Below are 21,815 nucleotides of genomic sequence, written 5' to 3'. Positions count from 1 at the left end.
TATGACTATATCTTGACTTTTGAATATGTTAATGTTTCCTTCTGAGCTACGACCACCTTGGTATCAGCTTCATGGGTTGTGCAAAGCCATGCAGTTTGTTTGTTTTCTTATCATATATGCTGAGCGTTTTGTTTTGTTCTTGTACATTCTGGCTACACTGGGTATCACTGTTGAGCTATATTACCTAATATTAGAACTTCGGTTGCTGTGTATTATTCTGGCTGGGCTGGCTGTTCTCTTGCTGCCCTGTATCCTTTTCGATCACAGACCTAATTTACCGTTTATGTTTGTATTTTTTTTTTTTTTCTTTCTTCAGTTTCATTTGTTTTGTGTTTTGTGTCTATGTCGAGTTTATGTTATGTAATGAGGGACTGGACTGTAGGTGCACTTATGTTGGAGTTGAACCACATGGAGGGCTTTATTGCTTTTTTCTCTGTGATTATTTATAGAACATTTTTCACAGATTATGGGTGAACTAAACATTTTGGTGTGGAATTGTGGTGGACTGAATGCTCCTCATAAGCGTGCTAGCGCCCTTGGTTTGTTTAAAAAGAAAAATGTGGACATTGCATTATTACAGGAGACGCACTTGCTGAAAGCGGACACCGGCCGTCTTGCTAATAGATTTTACCATACTATAGCTTTTTCCTCTGTGGACTCAAAATCTAGGGGTGTTTCTATTGTAGCTAGACGTAAACTACCGATTAAAGTTTTGTCATCCTGGGCGGATGATGTAGGTAGGATTGTTATTGCTAAGGTAGAATTTAACGCAAGGAAGATAGCTCTCATCTCGGCGTATGCCCCTAATGTTTTTGACAGTAATTTCTACAATTTAATTACGGCCAAGAGCTGACAAACTACTCTTTTGTTGTAGGTGCTGATTTCAATGCAGTTTGGGATCCGGTTTTAGATAGGTCGAGTGCATTGGCTTCGGGAGAGCAGGGTCTGGCCACAAAATCCCTTAAAGCTTGGGCTACCAATTTGGGACTTACGGATATATGGCGATTAATTAATCCCTCTGCTAAGGACTACACTTTTTTCTCTGGCAGACATAAATCTTTTTCCAGGATAGATTTTCTCTTCACTTCTCCCCGGCTTTTTCACTTCATTAATGCTGCAGTTTTACTTCCGATGGCTTTGTCAGACCACAAAGGAGTCTTTTGCTCTGTGAACTTGAGTTGCTTATCCAAGCGTGCGGCTAGATGGCGCTTCAATACCTTGTTATTGAAAAATGCAGCCTTTGTCAATCAGTTCGTCTCAGGATTTAAGGAATTTATTGGTTTTAATGCTGGTTCTGTAGAGGATCCCAGAGTCCTTTGGGAGGCGATAAAGGGTTTCATCAGGAGCAATACAATATTATTTAGTTCTAATGCCCATAAGACCAGGTCCCTCCGGCTGCATAACCTGGAAGTAGAATTCTCTAGGTTGGATTCTATTTTACAGCTTCGTTTTACAGAGCGGGTGGCTTTACAGCGTGTTTTGGTAAAAAAGGAAATTAACAGTATCATGAAGCAGCAATCTGAGTTTCAGATTTACAGGACCAGGCAACGATATTATTTTCACGGAGCTAGGCCTAGTCACCTTTTGGCCATGAGGATTAGGACTAGTGATAGCTTTGCAGATATCCCTGCTATTAAATCCGCAAATGGTAACATTAGCACCGACCCCGTACAGAGTAATGGTATATTTCAGGCGTTTTACTCCAATTTGTATGATTCGGAGGTGCCCGCAGAAAAGGTTCGCTGTGACAGGTTTTTGAATCATTTACATCTGTCCAAGCTTTCAAATGCAGACTCTACCAACTTAGAGAGGCCAATCACGCTAGAGGAATTGAGGGATGTGACGCGGACCATGCAGAACGGTAAATCGCCAGGCATTGACGGGATCCCCCCTGAATTTTACATTACTTTCTGGGAGCAGCTGAGCCCATTTCTGTTAGATATGATTACATTTTCGATCGAAAAGGGCAGATTTTCAAGGGATGTTAACACGGCCCTCATCTCCTTGCTGCTGAAAAAAGATAAAGACCCCACTGAGTGCTCCAGCTACCGCCCGCTTAGCCTTCTAAACTCTGATCTAAAGATCTTTGCAAAGCTTCTCGCCCGTCGCCTCGAGTCCCACATGCCATTATTGGTCAGCTCTGATCAAACGGGCTTTATTAAGTCAAGGCTGGCAGCTGATAATGTGAGGCGTCTACTTCACATCATTGAGGCCGCGACTAACAATAGCACTCCTATGTCGGTGCTTTCGCTTGATGCTATGAAAGCCTTTGACCGATTAGAGTGGTCATATTTGTGGTCTGTTTTGGAGGTGATGGGCTTTGGCTGCACTTTTATTGGGTGTCCGTTAAGTCCTGCTCTGTTCGTTCTGTCCTTGGAGCCGCTTGCTCAAGCAATCTGCCGGTCCACTTTGGTTTCGCCCGTTTCTGTCCATAACACGCCACACCAGTTGTCTTTGTATGCGGACGACGTTTTAGTTTTTTTGGAAAACCCCACTCAGTCATTGCCACCTCTTTTATCCATATGTGAGGAATTTGGAAGTATGTCCGGCTTTAAAATTAACTGGTCCAAATCTGCTCTCCTACATCTGAATGACTCGGCCAAAACATCTGTCCTTCCAGCTAATGTTCCTGTAGTGCAGCAGTTCAAATATTTGGGTATTGAAATTTTTCCCTCTTTAAATCAGATTGTTAAGTATAACTATTCTCTTGCCCTGAACAATGTCCTTAGGGACATGGACCGGTGGAATAGCCTCGGAATAGAGCTCGGGTCTCTATTATAAAAATTAATGTTCTACCCAGGATTAATTTTGTCAGGTCTATGGTCCCTCTTCCTCCTCCATCTGACTACTGGACCACACTTCGATCTGCAACCACCAAATTTATCTGGAATCGTAAGCGTCCACGTCTGAAATTGTCTACTCTTAAGAGGAGGAGGGAGGATGGTGGTATGGCCGTTCCTAATTTTGAACTTTACTCCTGGTCGTTTGTGCTCAGGCCCCTGCTCTCCTGGTTTGATCCACATTCCTCTGTATCTTGGCGTATGTTGGAAGTTAACACAGTCGATCCTTGGACACTTCAGGATATTCCTTTCATTAATTGTCCAAAAAACAATGTCAGCTACTTTTCGGTCCTATTATTTCTCATCTGGTGAAGGTCTGGAGATTAGCAGAAACACACTGCCATATTTCTTGCAAGTGGCACATTTTTTCTCCATTGTTTAATAATAAAGCACTCTTGATTGGTGGGAGGCCTATCTCTGCTCCTCAATGGGAACATAAGGGTATTCACCATCTTAAAGACATTTATAATGACCAGGGGCTACTTTCTTTCTCGGATATTAAGGATGCATTCGGTCTGCCAGGTTCCTCCTTTTTTTTTTATTTACAGTTAAGATCGGCACTCAGGGCCCATGGTGTCCCCTGGCAAAATTCTTTACCTACTCACCCACTCCGCGAATAATAAGGGGATGGTATCCAAGATCTCCCATTTTTTGCAGGTAACAGACCTTGTCACGCTCCCGATAGAGAGGGTTTGGGAAAGCGACTGCCCTGATATAACTCAAGGTTTTAAGTGGGATGGTGTGTGGTCCAGTATTAATGAAGCATCTCGTAACCCAGACCATCAGCATATTCATTTTAATTTCTTACACAGAACATACCTCACCCCTGTTAGACTTCATCACATGAAGGTTATTAATAATCCCTTGTGTAACCTGTGCTCATTACAGGCTCGGGGTACGTTTATTCATATGTTTTGGGACTGCCCCCCCGTTGGTCAATTTTGGATCAATGTCGCATCCAAACTGTCTAATTTATTACAAATAACAGTACCTGTATCTGTATGTGTGTTGGTCCTGAACGACCTGTCAACTCTTACTCTTTCCAAACTGAATAAGTGTGTCTTTTTCGCCGGTTTGACTGCAGCCAAGAAAATGATTGCTACCCGGTGGAAGCCGCCTCATTCCCGTACTGTCAAGGCTTGGATCCTTTCTTTTCTGGACGCTATATATCTGGAGCTCTCCACAGCCCGAATCAATGGTGCCAATGAGCGGACTCTTGACTCCTGGCGCTCTGCTGCTGTTTCTTTGAAAGACATGTTGTAACTCCTTTGCTATTGGCTCTCCTATTTTTGTATTCCTGGTTGTCTAGTTCCCCCTGTCTTGGGGGAGACATGGACATTGGGATTAACCTGGGGAGGCATGGAGCTTGAGCTGAATGGCACAAGGGTTAATCATTTTTTTGATTTCGAAAGGACCAATGAATCGAGGAGCAAGCTTACATGAATCCACCTGAAGGGGTACATTTACCTTTAGGGCATTTAGCAGACGCTTTTGTCCAAAGCGACTTACAATAAGTACATTTTTCACAAGAAAGAAACCACAACATATCACCGTCGATAAAGTAAGGATGAAAAAATTTAAAAAATGTTCAAGCCCTCGTCTGAGCATAGTAGCTGCTTTTTATCAAGGATACCTTAAGTACATAAGTGCTATGATTTAAGTGCTAATGGTGAGAACATACAAGTGCATAGGAGGGGGTCATGCTACGCAGGGTCGAGGTGAAGTCTGAACAAGTGAGTCTTGAGTCTTTTGCGGAAGATGGCGAGTGACTCTGCTGTCCTGACATTGGTCGGGAATTCGTTCCACCACTGAGGCGCCAGAACAGAGAAGAGTCGTGACTTCGCTGAGCAACCTTTGTTTGCTCTCAGCGATGGCGGTACCAGCCGGCCAGCTGATGTAGTGGAGTGAAGTGCTCGCGCTGGGGCGTGTGGTCTAACCAGTGTTTGGAGGTAGATGGGTGCAGTTCCGTTGACGGCCTTGAAGGCCAGTACCATCGTCTTGAATCAGATCTGGGCTGCAACAGGAAGCCAGTGGAAGTCACAGAGGAGGGGAGTCACATGGGAGAATTTGGGTTCTGTTGCAGCGTTCTGGATATGCTGCAACAGTTTAGTCGCAGGGGCTGGGAGTCCAGCCAAGAGCTAGTTGCAGTAGTCCAGGCGGGAGATGAACAGCGCTTGGACCAGGAGTTGCGTTGCATCCTTTGTGAGGAAAGACCGGATCCTGCGGATGTTGTAGAGGGCAAATCTGCAGGATCGGGCCACAGCAGTGATGTTGGGTGTCCTGGTTCCTTGCAGTCGATGAAGGCGATAGTGTGACGTCCTCAACAGTGACTGACAGGTCCATGGTCTTTCCATGGGATGAAGAGGAGTTCAGTTTTATTGAGGTGTAGTTTGAGGTGGTGAAGCCGTTTTTGAGATGTAGGTGTGGGTCATTCTTCTACAGCTCTTTTTGGCGGGGTCAGGCTGGAGATGACCCTGTGCAACAACATAGCCCAGGAAGGGTGGAACTCACATTTCTCCGGCTTGACAAACAGTTTGTTCTCCAGCAGCCTCTGGAGAACCAGTCTTACCTGTTTGTTACGTCCCTTTGTTATGTCGAGGGGGAACAGGGAACAGGGAACAGGGAACGGCAACACGATAAATCGAGAATTGAGACGAGACAAAGTTAACGGTTAAAGAAAATGATTTATTGAGGGTGAACTTCATACACAACTGGCCAAGGTTTACAAAATGTGGGGGAGGAAAGGAGGGAGGTGGAGTGCCAAAGCAATGAAATCAATAAAACAAAACAAGGCCTATACTATCCAACTAATTCTTATCTGAAACACAAAACAAAAACCTCTTCTCTAAAAAACGAGTGTTCAAAACAACTCTCAAAACAATACACATATGGCATCCATCCACCGCTAAACTAGTGTTTTTAGACAGAGTTGACTATGTGACAAATGTGTAGGGCACCCCAACTTACCTAACTCCTTTCTCCTACCACATACCTTCAAAAATCACCACAAAACCAATTCTGCCAGAGTATCTGTATCGTGTTAGGACAAAATGCAAAATGAGAGAGAGAGAGCACCTCAGCCAGGCTTATTGGGCCTCCATACAGGGGATTGGCCACTTCAGAAGTCATTGCATCAGTGGGCGGTGGCTTCATGTCCTGTCAGGTGCAGCTCATCACCCTGTCAGCACCTGAAGGAAAACTAGAGGAGGGAAAAACAGAGAGGAGAGGGAGAAAGAAAACAAAACCCTCTGCCCCTGCTGGGCACATAACACTGTTGAACATGTTCTTCCATGTTGTGGGCAAAAATAAGTATGTCAACCAAATAAACAAAAACTAAATGGTTGAGCATGTCTCTGAGAATGTCATTGATGAGGGCTTGGAACACCGCTGGGGCATTAGTTAGACCAGAAGGCATAACTAGGTATTCAAAGGGACTAAGGGGTGTGTTGAACGCCGTCTTCCACTCATCCCCCTACCAGATCCAGACAAGGTGGTAGGCGTTGTGGAGGTCCAGCTTGGTAAAGACTGTAGCATGGCAGAGGGGCTCAATGAGAGGAAGAGGATACTTGTTCTTAATGATTATTTAATTCAACCTTTGATAATTGATGCAGGGGCGTAGCGTCCTATCCTTCTTTTCCACAAAGAAGAATCCTACTCCTAGGGTAAAGGAGGAGGGGCGGATTAGAGACAGGTTGTAGAGACAGCTGGTAGGCAGAGAGGCGCCAGTGAGGATATCAAGGTAACAGTCATAGGGTCTGTGGGGAGGGAGAGACAAGGCTAAATCCTTGCTAAATACCTTAGCCAAATCATGATACTCGGGAGGCACTAGGGACAAGTCAGGTGGCGCTGGCGGAGTAGCAGTAGCAGTAGAGGCAGACAAGATCAACAGAACTCGTGATAGAGACACACCGGTATTTACATCCTGCTGTGAGTTTCAAAGTTTCAAATCACTAGTGCAGGCAGATCCCTCTTGTGTTTGTGTGTCGCTCGGTCGCTCACAGCAGGATGTAAATACCGGTTGGCCAAAGTAGATGCAGAGTTTATTTGGGAAATGTCGTTGGCATTCCACTGGGTTCAGACGAGTCCTTCCTAGCTGCATTGGTTCCTCCAAGGCTGTAGGGGGAGCTCCAGAGATCATGGCAGAGTGTAAAGTGAGACGTTGTTCAGGGGATGAGTGTAGTTGTAGTCTTGGAGCTGGTGTAGTTGTCCTGTGACTCTTGCTAACCCTTTCCCTATGTCTCTCCCTATGTCTATTATCCACCCAGATAGATAGGGAAAATAACTCTTCTAGGGACTCAGTTAGGTCAAGAGTGGCTAGCTCGTCCTGCAAATCATCAGATAACCCCTTAACAAATACTCAAGACCGCTCGCTCATGCCACCCACTCTCTGCAGCTAGAATGAAACCTTATGTAACTCACATACAAATGTGGCAAATGAGTCTAGGATAACAGATTTGCTTTCCCATAATGCTGTTACCCACTAAGCTGCCTTAACCCTCAAAAGATTCATAACATATGCAATACGGGCCTTGTCAGTAGGTGTAGGAGCCATTTGTGTGTGTCTGTTTGTTTTGACCACTGGGGGGAGTTTGGTTTGTGTCACTGATTGCAGATGGGCACCAGGTGTGTATATATAGATCATTTTAGGTTAGTTTTGGGTAGTAGGTGAAGGGAGCACATGATTTCTACCGTTAAGCCATCATTATGCCATAGTTAAGCCATCGTTAAGCCATAAGACAATAAATAGCACCATTGTCAAAGCTGAGTAGGCAGGTAGTGTAAGATGCTCTGGGTTGGGCTCAGGCGGGTGGCACAGCTGGTGGCTCGGTTGGCGTGGTGAGACTCAGGCTCTGGCAGAGGAAACGCTGAAGCTTCGGGCCTGGGCAGGTGGAAACACAGGTTGCTTGGTAGGCGAGTCAGTGGAGACTCACAGTGGTGTGGGGCTGAGGTAGAAGTGGAGGCTCAGGAGGATATAACACCAGCGATCCACAGTTGAGTGCAGGCAGGTTGCAGAGGTGCTGGAGGCTGGGTGGTAGGGCAGCCAGGAAGCTGGAAGCTGGTAGGTAGTCATTACATGAAGAGTTTATAAGACTTGTTAGATGCAGCCTGCAGTCAGAAAGGATGTTTCAGAGGCTGATAGAAACATACTGAGCTCTCCACATGGCAGAACGGAGTCCTCACCTCCAATCAGTGTTTCTTGCTGTCTAATGGTCAACGTTTTTTTCTTGAACAGAGAATGGGGGTGTGGTTTATAGTCATATATAGTTATTACCATCGCAGCCACACTGGCAAGATCTAGCAAGATCGACATCGCTGATATAGATTATCGATAGCATTGATAGTAGCATGGACAAGCAGCATGAATATTAGCAGGGAGAGTGATAGCTGTCACTCAAACAGAAGTTCTTCTTGGTTATTGAGTAGCTGCAGAGTTTATTCATGGTCAAACTGTGAACTGTACTGTACATTTACTGCCACTAGACAACTTTTCTGCTCGACCTTCCCCTCTGTCGGTAACACCATTCTGCTCCAAACACTGTCACCGTACCAGTCTCTCCATCTCTTGCTCAAGCACTGACCTGTTTCTTGAAGGAGTTTCCTGTTATTAGCACCGTTGCTAAGCGCTGAAGGAGAAGGTGGAAAATGCAATGCTTCCAAGCGGACCGCAGTCACATATCTGGGGAGGTACAGGCCAAGCTATGGGGTATGGGTCTGCATCAATTCAACACAGAGGCATAAATCAAGTAAAAGAAACCAAACTAAAAGTTCTGTCTGTCTGTCTGTTTGTCCATCTGATCGATTGCCTCCGATCCATGTCAGTACTGTGGACAGCGTCGCACACACATCTTGAGTTAACCATACTCATTCCATCAATTCATAGCACAAATGCCCTCTTACTTGTTGGGTTTACAGTGATCGAATGTCAGAATATTTAGTAACTAAAAAGCATTAAACCACATGCCAGCTTAGCTCGCATTATGTGCACAAAACTCACAGCTTTAAATTACACTTCAGGCTTCACTGTGTGACATGACCACGCCCTCTATCTATTTTTAAAATCCGATTTAAAATGCCTCAAAAATAGGTAAACAAGCGATTTTTAATTTCAGTGGGAAATAAAAGAAGGACAGGGTAGATAACATCAAATATGCCTTAATTGATTTACAGATTTTGATAGTGACAAAAGGAGGTGATCCAATCAAATAGGTGCTGGTCCCAATCCCGGAGAACCCGCATCCTGTTCTGGCTGGATCTGGCACAAATTAAGCCCTGCCTATTAGCAAAAGCTTAAATTTAGTCACTTTGAGCACAAAATTAAGTTATTTGTCAAAAAATCTTTAGTGAACAGGGTGGCAGTGTGTCAAAATAGTTGTTGATTAATTTTCTGTTGATGGACACATTGATTTATCAACTAATCATTTTAGCTCTAGAGGGCAAACCTTGGTATTGCTCATTGGAATAACAGTAGTGCCCAATACACAGGCATTCTAGGCACAGTTTACTAAAAAGAAGGTTTTTGAACAACTCATGTTAGCAATAGCAGTAGCCGTCCTGCCAGTCGAGATGCGTCAATCCCCAAGTGCGGCGTAACATGGAGGAGAAAGCTCCATGTTACGCCGGGGATCGGGGATCGACGCATTTCGACTGGCAAGACAGTGGCGAGCAGAGCAAGCGGCTGCTAACGTGAGTTGTTCAAAAACCTTTTTAGTAAACTCTGTGTACACAAACAATGTTCTCAATGCTCGTGTTCATGTGTAGAGACCCTGGTGATACTACGAGCAAAGTTTCATGTTGTGTCGAGTCTTCTTAGTGTTTTAAAAATCGTGATTTTGATGCTACCATACAGCTGCCCCTAGCACGCAATTGAAAATGATTTTGACCCAAAAACAAAACTACTGTAAATCTTAAAAGTGGCTTTTTCGTCGTAATTATGCTTTTACACGAAGGTTTGATTCGGGTACATTCACGAAAAAAGCCGAGGTTGCATTTTGGCCAGAGTTACACTTTAAGTCATTTTCTATTCAATCAAATTCCAAAGTGTGTTTGCATTGGGGGCCCCAAAAAATAAAGTTTGCCTAGTGTAACGTATTCATTTAATTCGGCCCTGCTTAATGTCATTTTGTGTCAACACCCCTTCAGTGTCATCAGTAATCCACTGTGTGACACACAGAATGCTGCAGTTCTGATTTTTGTATTTTGCTTGCTAAAAAAACGTGAAACTGAAAGCAGCATGTCAGCCACGATTCAGTGAATCCTAGCTCTGTTTGTAGGCTAATGGTGACTTTTATGCATTGACTCACTGAAGTGAGCAAATTGTATGTGTGTGTGAGTGTGTGCAGTTGTGTGTAAAAGTTGGAATGAATCACATGGCCAAATATAAAAATAAAAGCACCAGAATGAAACATTTATCCCCTAAAATTCTTATTATTATCATATGTAATTAGCTGGGAACATGGAGGCAGGCAGTGCTGAGCTGTGATTTGTTGCCACTATAATATTCTGTGATCCTCATCTTCAGAGGAACAAGCTTTACTCAGCACCAGACTCTCAGGATGATGTAAATAATTGAACATGTGTTGGATACACGGTCCTAGCAGCATGGTTTCACCTGACACGGTTTCTTGTCCGTGGTGGGGAATGGCATGGAGATTATGGACCTCACTCAGAGGCTTATGGATGTAGTGACAGTGAGAGCAGATGTCTCCAGGCAAGCAGAGGTGCTGTCAGAGTGTTGTGGTGTTTAGCAGGCACTCAGAATAAAAAATGCACTTTTTAAAGAATGCAAGGGGATGTGATAAAAAAAAGTCAGTTAGGAAGTAATAGATTCATCAGTCTGAAGGCTTATCAGATCACAAAACACTGCACAGTACAGTGGCCTATGATACTAGTGAGGATTTCACAGCTCAGATAAACAGCACAAGTACACTGTTCACGCTTCAAAGAGTTCTACCAGAAACATGCGCTTACACATAATGTTGGCCAAAACAACCTGAATCACTGTGACGCTGTGCTAACAACAGTCACTTCAAGTTGCTTCTGACAACAAGCAGTCAATTCGCATTGTGGATAGGGTGACCAAACGTCCTGTTTTCCCAGGACATGTCCTGTTTTCACGTCCTGTCCTGGCCGTCCCGGGAGTTTTTTATAAAGTGGTGAAATGTCCTGGTTTTCATTGTTTTTCACTGGGCCATTAAATTGACGCTGCATGTGACGTAATCCCTGAGAGGCTGCTACATTTACACTCACAACGAGCGAGCAGACAGCCATAGCACTCCTGCCTGCATCATCATGCCAAAGCGTAAATGCACATTTAACGATGAGCTACAAAAGAAATTCCCCACTTACCGTCCTGGTCGGGACAAGTGGGAGGCTTCGCGCACCATGTGCAAACCCGGTACATATGTTTCAGTGTCCAATGGGGGTGCCAGGGACCTCAAAGCCCCCATCGACACCGAAAAACATTAAAAAAAGTGTGCAAGGTGAGTGTAGTTCATCAAAGTTGACAGAGTTCTTTGTGAGACCCGGGAAATCAGAGGATGCTGTGAATGCAGCGGAGGGTGCATTCTCATTTCACACAGTGAAACACCACAACAGCTACAGGTCCATGGATTGGCACTAGTGCATTGCTAAAAAAGGCATTCCCAGATTATGACACCGCCAAAAAGTTTAATAGTGCCCGCGCTATGACCGAAGCCATTGTGAATGGTGTTTTAGCGCCCCACTCTGTTGAAGTCACAAATGAAGCACTGAAAGAAATCCAGTATTGTGGTATTTGTACAGACGGGAGTAACCACGGAGCAGTGAAAATATTCCCGATCATAATCCAGTACTTTGATTGGAAGAAGGGTGGTGTGCAAACAAAATTAATTGAGGTGAAAGACACACCTAATAAGAAAGCAGAAACCATTGCAAATTATCTCACTGAAACACTGGCAAAAAAAATGCATTGCATTTACTGGAGATAATTGCAACACCAATTTTGGTGGAATCCGACGTGATGAAGGGGGAAACAATGTGTTTGCAAATTTGAAGAGGTTGCTGCAGAACAAGATCCTGATTGGTATGGGTTGCCCAGCACACATATTGAATAATTGTGTTCATCATGGGGCAGACACAATAGATGTTGACCTTGAGAATATCATGTTCAAAATCTACCAGTACTTCCACATTTACACAGTGCGTACTGAGAACCTAAAAGAGTACTGTGATTTTTGTCACGGTTTTTTTAACGGATATATATTAAATAGAGGAGAGGACCCAGATGCAGACACACATACACGCACAGGAGGCAGTATTGGGGGGGAAACAAAAGGCGAGCTTTAATAAATAAGCTGAATGGAAAAAACCAACAGAGTAATCACGGGGAACTAACAAGACAAAACTAAATGCAAGCAAAGTTTAAACAAAAGCAAAGTACAAAATCAACAGAGAAACAAAACTACAAAACATACCAACACTGGAAACATGAGGACCTGGAGACACGAGGAGACACTGAGGACCAAGTTGGGAGGCAAACACGGGGGAAGACAGACAAAGACGGAGGGTGACGAACGAAGACGGACACAGGCTAACACAAGCTACAAACAAACACGAAGGCTAACATAACGAAGGTAAGGAAGGCACGGGAGCAGGAGCGGGACATCGAATTACTAGGCATGGAGCACATGGATCACGGAGGGAAACGAAAACGATCAGACAAAGACATGAGGGTGAACAAAGGCTATATACACAGACACTAATGACGAGACGAGGTACAGGTGGAGTCAGCACGGACACGGACAGGTGAGGGAATCAGTGGGAAAAACACAGGAGGAAGTGACAAGTAGACTGTGACACACAAGGGAACAATTTCAAAATAAAACAGGAACTAAACCAAACAGACAGAATCATGACAATAACAAAACACTGAATCATGACAGTAATAAATCAAAACAGACAGAGTCATGACAATTTTGTTGATATTGAGTACAGGAGGATGCTTTCTCACAGCAAGACAAGGTGGCTGTCATTGTTCCCAGGCATCGAGAGGATGCTACAGATGTTCCCAGCTTTAAAGGCATTTTTTCTGTCTCAGGAAAAGCCACCTATAGTGATAAAGAAGTTTCTTGAAAACAACTTCAGTGAGATCTACCTGTGGCACATGCACTCACTGATTTCTGTGTTCCACACCCACATTCAACAAATTGAAAAGGAGAACAACTCCATCATGGAGGTGAAGAAAATATTGAACAGCATTCACAACGTTCTTTTTGAATGTAAGAGCAACAATTTCATGTCCCTTAAAGTTAAGGGACTACTGGCAGAAAATCGCAGAGATGGACTGGGTGAGGGCTGTGACAAGTTCTGTGCTGATGTGCAAGGCCTGTACAGTGCATGTCTGGAGTATTTGGAGAAGTGGATGACTCCCATGGAAGAGTTCTCAACATTTATGTGGATGGATATGAGTGAGCCACCAGATTGGGATGATGTGGAGGTCTGCATCAAGTACCTTAGAGAGAAGGGGGTGCCAATTGATGATGTCAAGTGTTTTGACCAGGTTGCCAATCTGAAGAGATTCATAGAAAGGTGCAACAGTGATGAGGAGTTCATTGGCCTGTAGGTGCACCAGAAGTGGACCAAATACTTTGAGAAGGCCAAAAGCATTGAACGCTACTCAGAACTACTGAAGATTGCACAGTTTGTCTTTGCACTTCCCTCTCATAATGCAAATGTTGAGAGGGTTTTCTCATTGATGCAGAGCCAGTGGTCGAAGGAGAGGAACCAGCTCTCTGTTGAGTCATTGAAAGGGATTCTCTTTGTGCAATACAACTACAAAGACATGTCTTGCAAAGACTTTCATGCTTATTTCTTAAGCAACAAAAAACTGCTGGGAAAGATCAGCTCTACAGCAAAATATAGAAAAACAAGGATGAAGAAGAAAACTGAAGATATAGATATTTTTTGTTAGATATTTTTTGTAAGTTTGTGAGAGCTATTTTGTTTAAGTTGGATTGCTAATATAGCAGAGGTATTTTTCAGTTATTTATTATTTATTTATATTTCTAATACATAAGAGACATTATTTCTATCATTATTTCATTCGTTGTTTTTGAAACTTATAATAAAACATGTTGAGTAACCTCTGAGAAGCATGTCTGAATGTGTGTCTTTGGTTATAGATAGTATTTTGTTTGTAATATATCAATTTTCTATCCATACAGAGGAGGCATACTTTAAATGTATGTTAATTTTAAGGCATCTTTGAGTAAATTTTTAGTATCATATCTCGTTGCTGGGCCGAGTGTCCTGGTTTTTGGTAATCAAAATATGGTCACCCTAATTGTGGAGATATGTGAAATTGGCAAATTTATTTATTTTAATTGTTGTTTTGAGCTGTAACTCTAATGTTTTTAGATCTTTAGTAGAACACAGTAGTCCAGTCTATCTGATGTGTCTGCTGTGTTTATTTCATGTACGGTGTTGCTTTGCTGGCGTCTTTGATATCTAACCAACAGCGACATCTCGGACAAACTACTCGTTTTGGGTAAACTCAGGCAGTCATTCTCTTTAGTCTGTGGCCCAACAGGTAAATTAGGTCTCCAAACTAATGTTAGAAAAAGTGTTTATAGAGAATTAAAGCATTTAACAGGCATTTTGGATCAATTGAATATATACACTTTGAAAAAACACAGTGGATAAGACAATTAAATTATAAGTTAACAAGTGCGTGATGCAGGGGTTTTCTATCCAGACGTTTTTGCAAACAAACATTGTGATTAGTTCTATAGTGATTGATCCAGTCGCCTATCTGTGGCATTCGCAGGCCTCTAATAAGCACAGCCAATAATTTCATTCGGCTCATGTGACAGGCTACCTGTCTGTCTACCTACTTACCTGCCTGCCTATACACACTCTGCCTCTTCCACAAGGCTAGGAGGTTATATTGCTAAAGCTACCTGGAGCTAGTTGCATAAACATAGCAAAGTGCAACCAAATTTCCATATTTCCAAATAAACAGAAATGTTTGCTGTTTATGTTCATTGTGACAATGTTAGGTGTGTTTTCTTACATGTGAGACATGAGGTAACCCTAGTTGGATACAGTTAGTGATGACAATGTTTAGCTGCGCTCGCAGTACACAGCCCCTGAGCATGTTGTTCAGCAGCTAACCTAGTTGGCACAAAGCTCCTGAGAGCAAACAAGTGAACTGCTGCAGCAGTAACAGACTCATTCAGCGGCTAACATTAGCCAAAAGCACACACCTACAGCAGTGAGCAGTAGCTGACATGCCGGGCAGCCTTTTCGGACTGAGGTAGGTTTGTGATGGCTATTTTGCTTGTGTTTGTATGATTGTGGCATTTAACAGAGTTTATTTATGTATTTATTAGACAAAAAAAGCTAAGAGCTTGTTGAACGTAGCGAATTAGCTGTTCACATACATCTCCTTCCTGGTCAGTTAGAACTACGAGGCATTCAGTGTTGAGTGTGATGAGGCAGTTACGTTCAGGTGTTTTGGAGGAGTGGCTCTAGTGGAAGGCCTGGAGGGTGGAGGCTGGCTTGTTTTTTGGGATACTTTCAAAATGTAGCTTTCTGTTTTCCGGTTTCTACAATCTTACCAACCCTAACTTTAAATCTAAATATATTATTCAGAAAAGAACTAGAACAGAAATGTTATTTGGGATCAACTGCTTGAATACTGTGTGTGTAAGTCTGATTTGGGAGGCCTGCTTGTCTTGTGTTACAACAGATGAATACTGTTTAACAGGGAAAAAAACAAATGCTTACTTTGTAAGTAAATGCAAAATGTAATTTTATCATAAATTTAAAAGCAAGTTTACAGGTCAGGATTTATATGCTGTTATGGACTTGTGGTGCTAGAATGACAATATTCTGTAATTGCAGAAACCAACAACAGGGTTCATCTTAATTTCCCATAGAGAGTACCACACAGTAATAAGACACCTTGTCATTTTTGTCTTCCACAGAAGTGCTAATGGATTCAACAACAGCAACAGCAGAACTGGGCTGGACCATCAACCCATCCCAGGGGGTGAGTTGAACAAACCAAGACACTCAGAACACTGTGAAACATACAGCCAATATACATGTACAAATGTTCTGGTACAATGTGACAGCAGCAGTGGTGAATTTACCAGGAATTTTGAATTTTTGTTTGATTGGCAGCTGGAAACACATACATATCAATCTCTTTGATTGAAAATCCAGTACCTTAAATGTAACTACAATTAATCAAGTAGATCAACTTGTACAGATGCTCTGATTTCTGCTTTAGGGAAAGTGTGTTTACAAATGGGGTTGGACGTCTTTAAAGAATAGATAAATCTGTTGTCGTGAGACTATTGATGGGGTAGCAAAAAAAACAAAATAGCTAAATAACTTTATAAATACAGGGGAAATGTCACTTTTGTGGAACTGTTTACAACATGACAAGGCCCCCCAACCACACAACTATGTATGCAACTTTACTTTTAACATCAAATACCCACTGGCCTCCAGGGAGATTGTCCTCACCAAAAAATGGCAGCACTCGATGTTTGTTTAAATCTTCCTGGCAAGCAACATTTTGTGGGTCATACAAGTGAAATGATTCAGAGAGGCAAAGTTGGAATTAAAGTGACGTTGTAGTGCTAAGTAAATTTAGTCTTGCATTATTGATGCATTAATTTGTGTTTGTGCTGCTATTTTACAGGTAACACCTGCACAGGTTGTACAGTTGTATGTCTGAACATTTGTCAATTGTCATGTGTACTGTTGAGGTGCAGGGATTGGATTAAGTTCAGCAGTCCTTGAGACAATCACTGCCCACAGAATCTTCCAATCATTGTCCGACCCAGCCAGGTCAGCTGGATGAAACGCAGCTGCAAGTGGTGTCATTGCCCCAGGAAGATAGGGGGAAGAGCCAGGATAAAGGCTCAGCTGACCAAGCTTGGATCTAAGGGTTTCCCACTACCCAGCCTCATTATGGCTGATGTTCGGTTGTTTCATTAAATAGAGAAAAAACTCAGGCCACTCAGTAACAGGAAATCAGGTTGTGTCTACATCCTTACAGATACCTGGCTACATCACAACAACCCCAATCAAGCTATTGCACTTGATACTAGGGATGTCCCGAGCCGATCTGCGGGATCCAAGCTGTCATAAAGGGATTACAATTTGTGGCAGACACACACATAACGTTACTCTGGCAAACCTGTGAATAAAATGTCTGAAGTGTGGAAATATTTTAAATTAGAAAGCCAAAAGCAGTCCAACGACGACATGTAACATCTGCAATACAACCGTTTCGCAAGGGGGTAACAAAAGAGCTGCATTTAATACTACAAATTTGATACGGCACATAAAAAACAAACACTCAAAGGTACAACGAGTTCACTCAAGCAATACAGGCAAAGGCACCGAAGCAACAAACACTCGCGGATACTTTCAAAAGGAAAGAGAAGTATTGGATCAGGACTCGGTATCGGCAGATACTAAATATTAAATTACTCAGATCGGGATCGGGGTAAAAAAAAACTGATCGGGACATCCCTAGCAGATACATTTTTATTTTTGGACACAGAAAACAAATAAAAAATGCATAAAAAAGTTGAGATAAAAGGTGAAAATGTAACCATGATTCATTTTGAGATTGGGTGTTTGAGTCCACCCATGGGCATGATGACTAGCTTATCATATTTCAGGCCAACTTTATCAACTGTTTCTCAGGCAGCGTTTAATTTGGGCAACAGCTCTCCTTGTAGAAGTCTTCATTTATATGGATGTTTGTGCCCTTTTTTGGTACCATGTAATCCCTGGTTGTTTAAGAACATTTGTTGAAGCTTCTCTGATTTACTCCAGTTTTCTTCTTTCTCGTCTGCGATCCCATAAACAAAAATGTTTGTGTCCTCAAGCACTCCTGCAGGAATTGGACAGAGTAAACAAGCAGGAAACAAACCATTTCCTGCTTTGAATTATGTTGTTTTCAAATGACTTCATCTTTGTTTCCATCTCCTTGTACTCTGTTCTCATCTCTTTAAACCTATCTTGGGTGAATTCTAAGCTGGTCTTCAGCTCATGTACATCTTCAAAAATTCCATCCAGTCTTTTCCCAGTTCCATCCATAATTATTTCAAAAAAGCATTTGGAGCTTTCCTCCTGCAGAGGTAGAATTCTTATGTTCCAGTAACTTGGAGAGTACACTCATTGTAAACACGAAACCATCCTTACATTGGGATGCTTTATTGAAATGTGTTACATCATCAATTTACATCAGCAAATTTGCATCCTCTCACACCCACTTGTGCCTTCCCATTGACTTTGTATGCGGTCGCACCCTGTCTCAAATTTGCTATGAGGGAGGATACAATTGGTTGGTGGTTGGGCATACAAACATACATCCAACTGCCAACTTAGGTTTCTTTTAACATTACTACAGTCTTTTTATAACCATAATCAAGCACTTTTCTTTGCCTAAACTTTACCAAACTTTAAAGCCTTAAAGGGAAACTTTGTTAAGAGGTGTTCTTTGGCACACCTGTAAGCACACCTTACCCCCAAATTCCACCAGATCCGTGTTTGGTCCATCTCTGATCCGCCACAGCAGCAGAGCTGATAGGTTTCACTCTAGTCTATGTGTGTACTTCCATTGGCTCTGCTGCATTGCATATCTACTCCGTTGCGGCTCCAGCAGTCCAGACCCTTCCGCAACAGATACGCAAGGCTCCTATTTTTGCCCAATGCCAGAGCATGGTGCATCAAATCAGCCGAATTCAGCACAGAGCAGACAGGAAGTGAGACACCGAAACAAAATAAAGTTCCAGTTAATTTTAAGAATAAAAAAATCAAAACAAAAATCTCAAAAAGAGACAAATCCAAGCGAAGCCACCCTTCTTCTAATCCTTCAGTTGGGAACACTAACCTTTTGTCTGTTTGTTGTTGTGTGCACATACAATATATGTATAATTGCAATCGCACGCGATTCTGTAATTACCACAGGAACTCCTCTGAACTCTTCCGCAACGTACATGCAACCAGTGGAATTCTAGGGTGATATAACAGTGATGTCACGGTGTATTTACACACCCTGGGTGACGGTGGAACGTAAACCACTGGAGGTCAGCAGAAACAAGATTTTCAGCTGCTGGATAGTTGCTTTTTAACACTTATTATCACATAATGGTAGTTTTTGAAGAGAATGAAAAGCTGCCTATTTTGTTGTTTCAGTTGGTGGACCTGTTGCCTTTTGAATAACTGTTATTAACAAAGTATTTGTGGTTTTTGTACATTTGTTGTGTGTCACTTTCTCAGACGTTTTGTTTGTTGTCTGTCTTCTAGTGGGAAGAAGTTAGTGGCTATGATGAAAACATGAACACCATCCGAACATACCAGGTGTGCAATGTCTTCGATAGCAGCCAGAACAACTGGGTACGCACAAATTACATCCGCCGCCGTGGAGCTCAGCGCATCCATGTTCAGATGAAGTTCTCAGTGCGTGACTGCAGTTCCATACCCAATGTACCTGGCTCCTGCAAGGAAACTTTCAACCTGTACTACTATGAGTCTGACTCAGACACAGCCACTAAATTGTCCCCACCCTGGATGGAAAACCCCTGGGTGAAAGTGGACACTATAGCTGCTGACGAGAGTTTCTCTCAGGTTGATCTTGGTGGCCGCATCATGAAGATCAACAGTGAAGTCCGGAGTTTTGGACCTGTTTCACGCAATGGCTTCTACCTCGCTTTCCAGGATTATGGCGCCTGCATGTCACTCATCGCTGTTCGAGTCTACTACAGGAAATGTCCCCGTGTGATTCAGAATGGCGCTGTCTTTCCTGAGACTCTGTCTGGAGCAGAGAGCACCTCTCTGGTTGCAGCCAGAGGGGTGTGCGTTCCTAATGGGGAGGAGGTGGATGTACCCATCAAGCTGTACTGTAACGGGGATGGGGAGTGGATGGTACCCATCGGACGCTGCATGTGCAAAGCTGGGTATGAGGCGTTGGAGAATGGTACAGTCTGCAGAGGTAAGAAGCTCGCCAGTGCTGCTCTACAGTTGTTGCTCTACTATATCTATGTCTTCTTGTGTCAGTGTCATTCAGTCAACTGAAAATGTAATTATACCCACTGAGCGGTTTTAATCACAGTAGCAGCTAGGGCTAGAATAAACTATTTGACTATTCAGATATTACTGTGTTGGGAAGGTATTTGTTTTTCAATTTTAGGATTTGGATAGTTTCCCCCTTAAGTTATTTTACATTGTGCAGAATAACAAAGTTGAAGGAATATCAGAGCCTATACCCCATCATAACCTCATTGATTTAAGGGGTGCTGAGGCCATGAGCTGGTCATGAGGAGTTTCCCCAGTGGGGTTCCCTCCAGCACGGATTAAAAAACAGCACACTGATGGCTAGAAGCATTTTCAGAACCATTTAGAAGCAATGTATGAGGAAACTAGTGATGTTTAAGCAAACATAGCGCTTTCAGATGTGTTTTCTTGTTGGAGATGTGATCGTGATTGGTTTTGAAGGTGGGCTTTGGCAGGCAGCTGATGTCCCTTCTTTCAACCTTTTAGTGATACCTTACATTACTATTACCTATTTTCACCCCTGCATTTAATGCGTTGGTCAAGAGCACCATAGTCTGAGTCAGTTTTTGTGAGACGAGGTCCTAAATTGCTAATCATCAGGTAATCATTGCTTCAAACAAAAAAAGTCAGCAAAAATTATTATAAGTCATTACTACTTCATTAGTAGCACCTAAAGGGCTGTCCAATAGTACCTTAAATGCTACAGTTTAAAGCAAGATGCGGAATGTAATAACAACAGCTGTGGATTGTTGAGTTGTTGGATTGCATTTTTTTTTTCACATCTTGTTCATATCACGCTTAACATAATAGGCTTTTGTCTTTGTGGATGCACCATGGTGCAAATGACTGTGGCAAAAAACAAGCATAATGTTTCAAAATGTTGGACTGTTCTTTTAAATGGAAAACACTCAAGTGTAAACTAGGTGCTTATGTTTAAATATTAAGTAGAGTTGAATGTGAACTGAATTAAATTGTAGTCTTAAATTGATGCTTTATGCTGAGAAAAAATGATTTAAGTTGTGTTATAACAAATTAGTGGGCAGGTATTCAGTGTTGCTGACCTGGAGACTTTCTTGCCAGATTTTATAACTTTGTTTATGATGGAGCAAGGCACCATGGTGCGGGCCTCTGCAGATGGGGTATGTGCGATGAGCTCAAACAGAGGTCTTTATGCTCACTATCATTATCCATCGCAATATTCTCTGAAATTTACAAGACTGAGTTTACTCAGTATCTGGTTCATCTCTGTTCATGACATTTCGGTTCCAGAGTCTGTACAACAGTTTACATAAAATGTTTTTGAAATTCTGCACCTAGAGTCCCCTACTTTTTGAGTCTCACCAAATTTCCATTAAAATGTAAAACAAGGCAGTGCTGATCAAATTTGAACCACAATACTGTTCATTATCTATGTCACTCCTAAAACGTTTTCAGAAACAGATTTTAGTTACTGCTGTAATACCTTATTGTTTGCTACCAGCTGGCTGCTTTACTGTTTCCTGTTTCAAAACAGACTCAGAGCAGAAACTAAGCAACTCGCAGAATGTCACCCAGTGTTTACTGGACCAGTGCGGCGCAGTACATTCTTATACCACACTAATACCACAGCTCTTTTTCCTTATTTTCTCTGGTCATGCAGCAACTATTTCAAAAATATTTGTCTTTCTACTCCATAGACTCAGGCTTAGGGGCCATCTATTAGTGGTAAAATACTTCTTAAAGGATTTGTTAGAAAAATAGATTTTTGAGTCTTACTCCCAACTCCTCATGCTTGGGATGATGGCCGACCAATCCTACAATCCCAAAGCATCAGTTTTTGACGAGTCAGTGAAAAATCAACTTTCCTTACAAATGCACCTTTAAGTTTATGTTGACTTAAAATGTTGAGTAGTCTATGTAGTTATGTTATTCCAT

General features: G+C 42.5%; 1 protein-coding gene across 1 annotated transcript in view; it reads left to right on the top strand.

Moving 5' to 3' along the window:
• Window positions 1-21,815, top strand: part of ephb2a (eph receptor B2a) — a 92,626-nt gene that overhangs the window by 50,381 nt on the left and 20,430 nt on the right. Inside the window, exons 2-3 of the mRNA XM_073470638.1 lie at window positions 15,806-15,870; window positions 19,155-19,839. Of these exons, the coding sequence (XP_073326739.1) occupies window positions 15,806-15,870; window positions 19,155-19,839 (750 nt within the window). The remainder of the gene's footprint in view (window positions 1-15,805; window positions 15,871-19,154; window positions 19,840-21,815) is intronic.

Source organism: Pagrus major, chromosome 7 (assembly GCF_040436345.1).
Source record: "Pagrus major chromosome 7, Pma_NU_1.0".
In the NCBI taxonomy this organism is placed as follows: Eukaryota; Metazoa; Chordata; class Actinopteri; order Spariformes; family Sparidae; genus Pagrus; species Pagrus major.
This window is presented reverse-complemented; position numbering and strand designations above follow the sequence as displayed.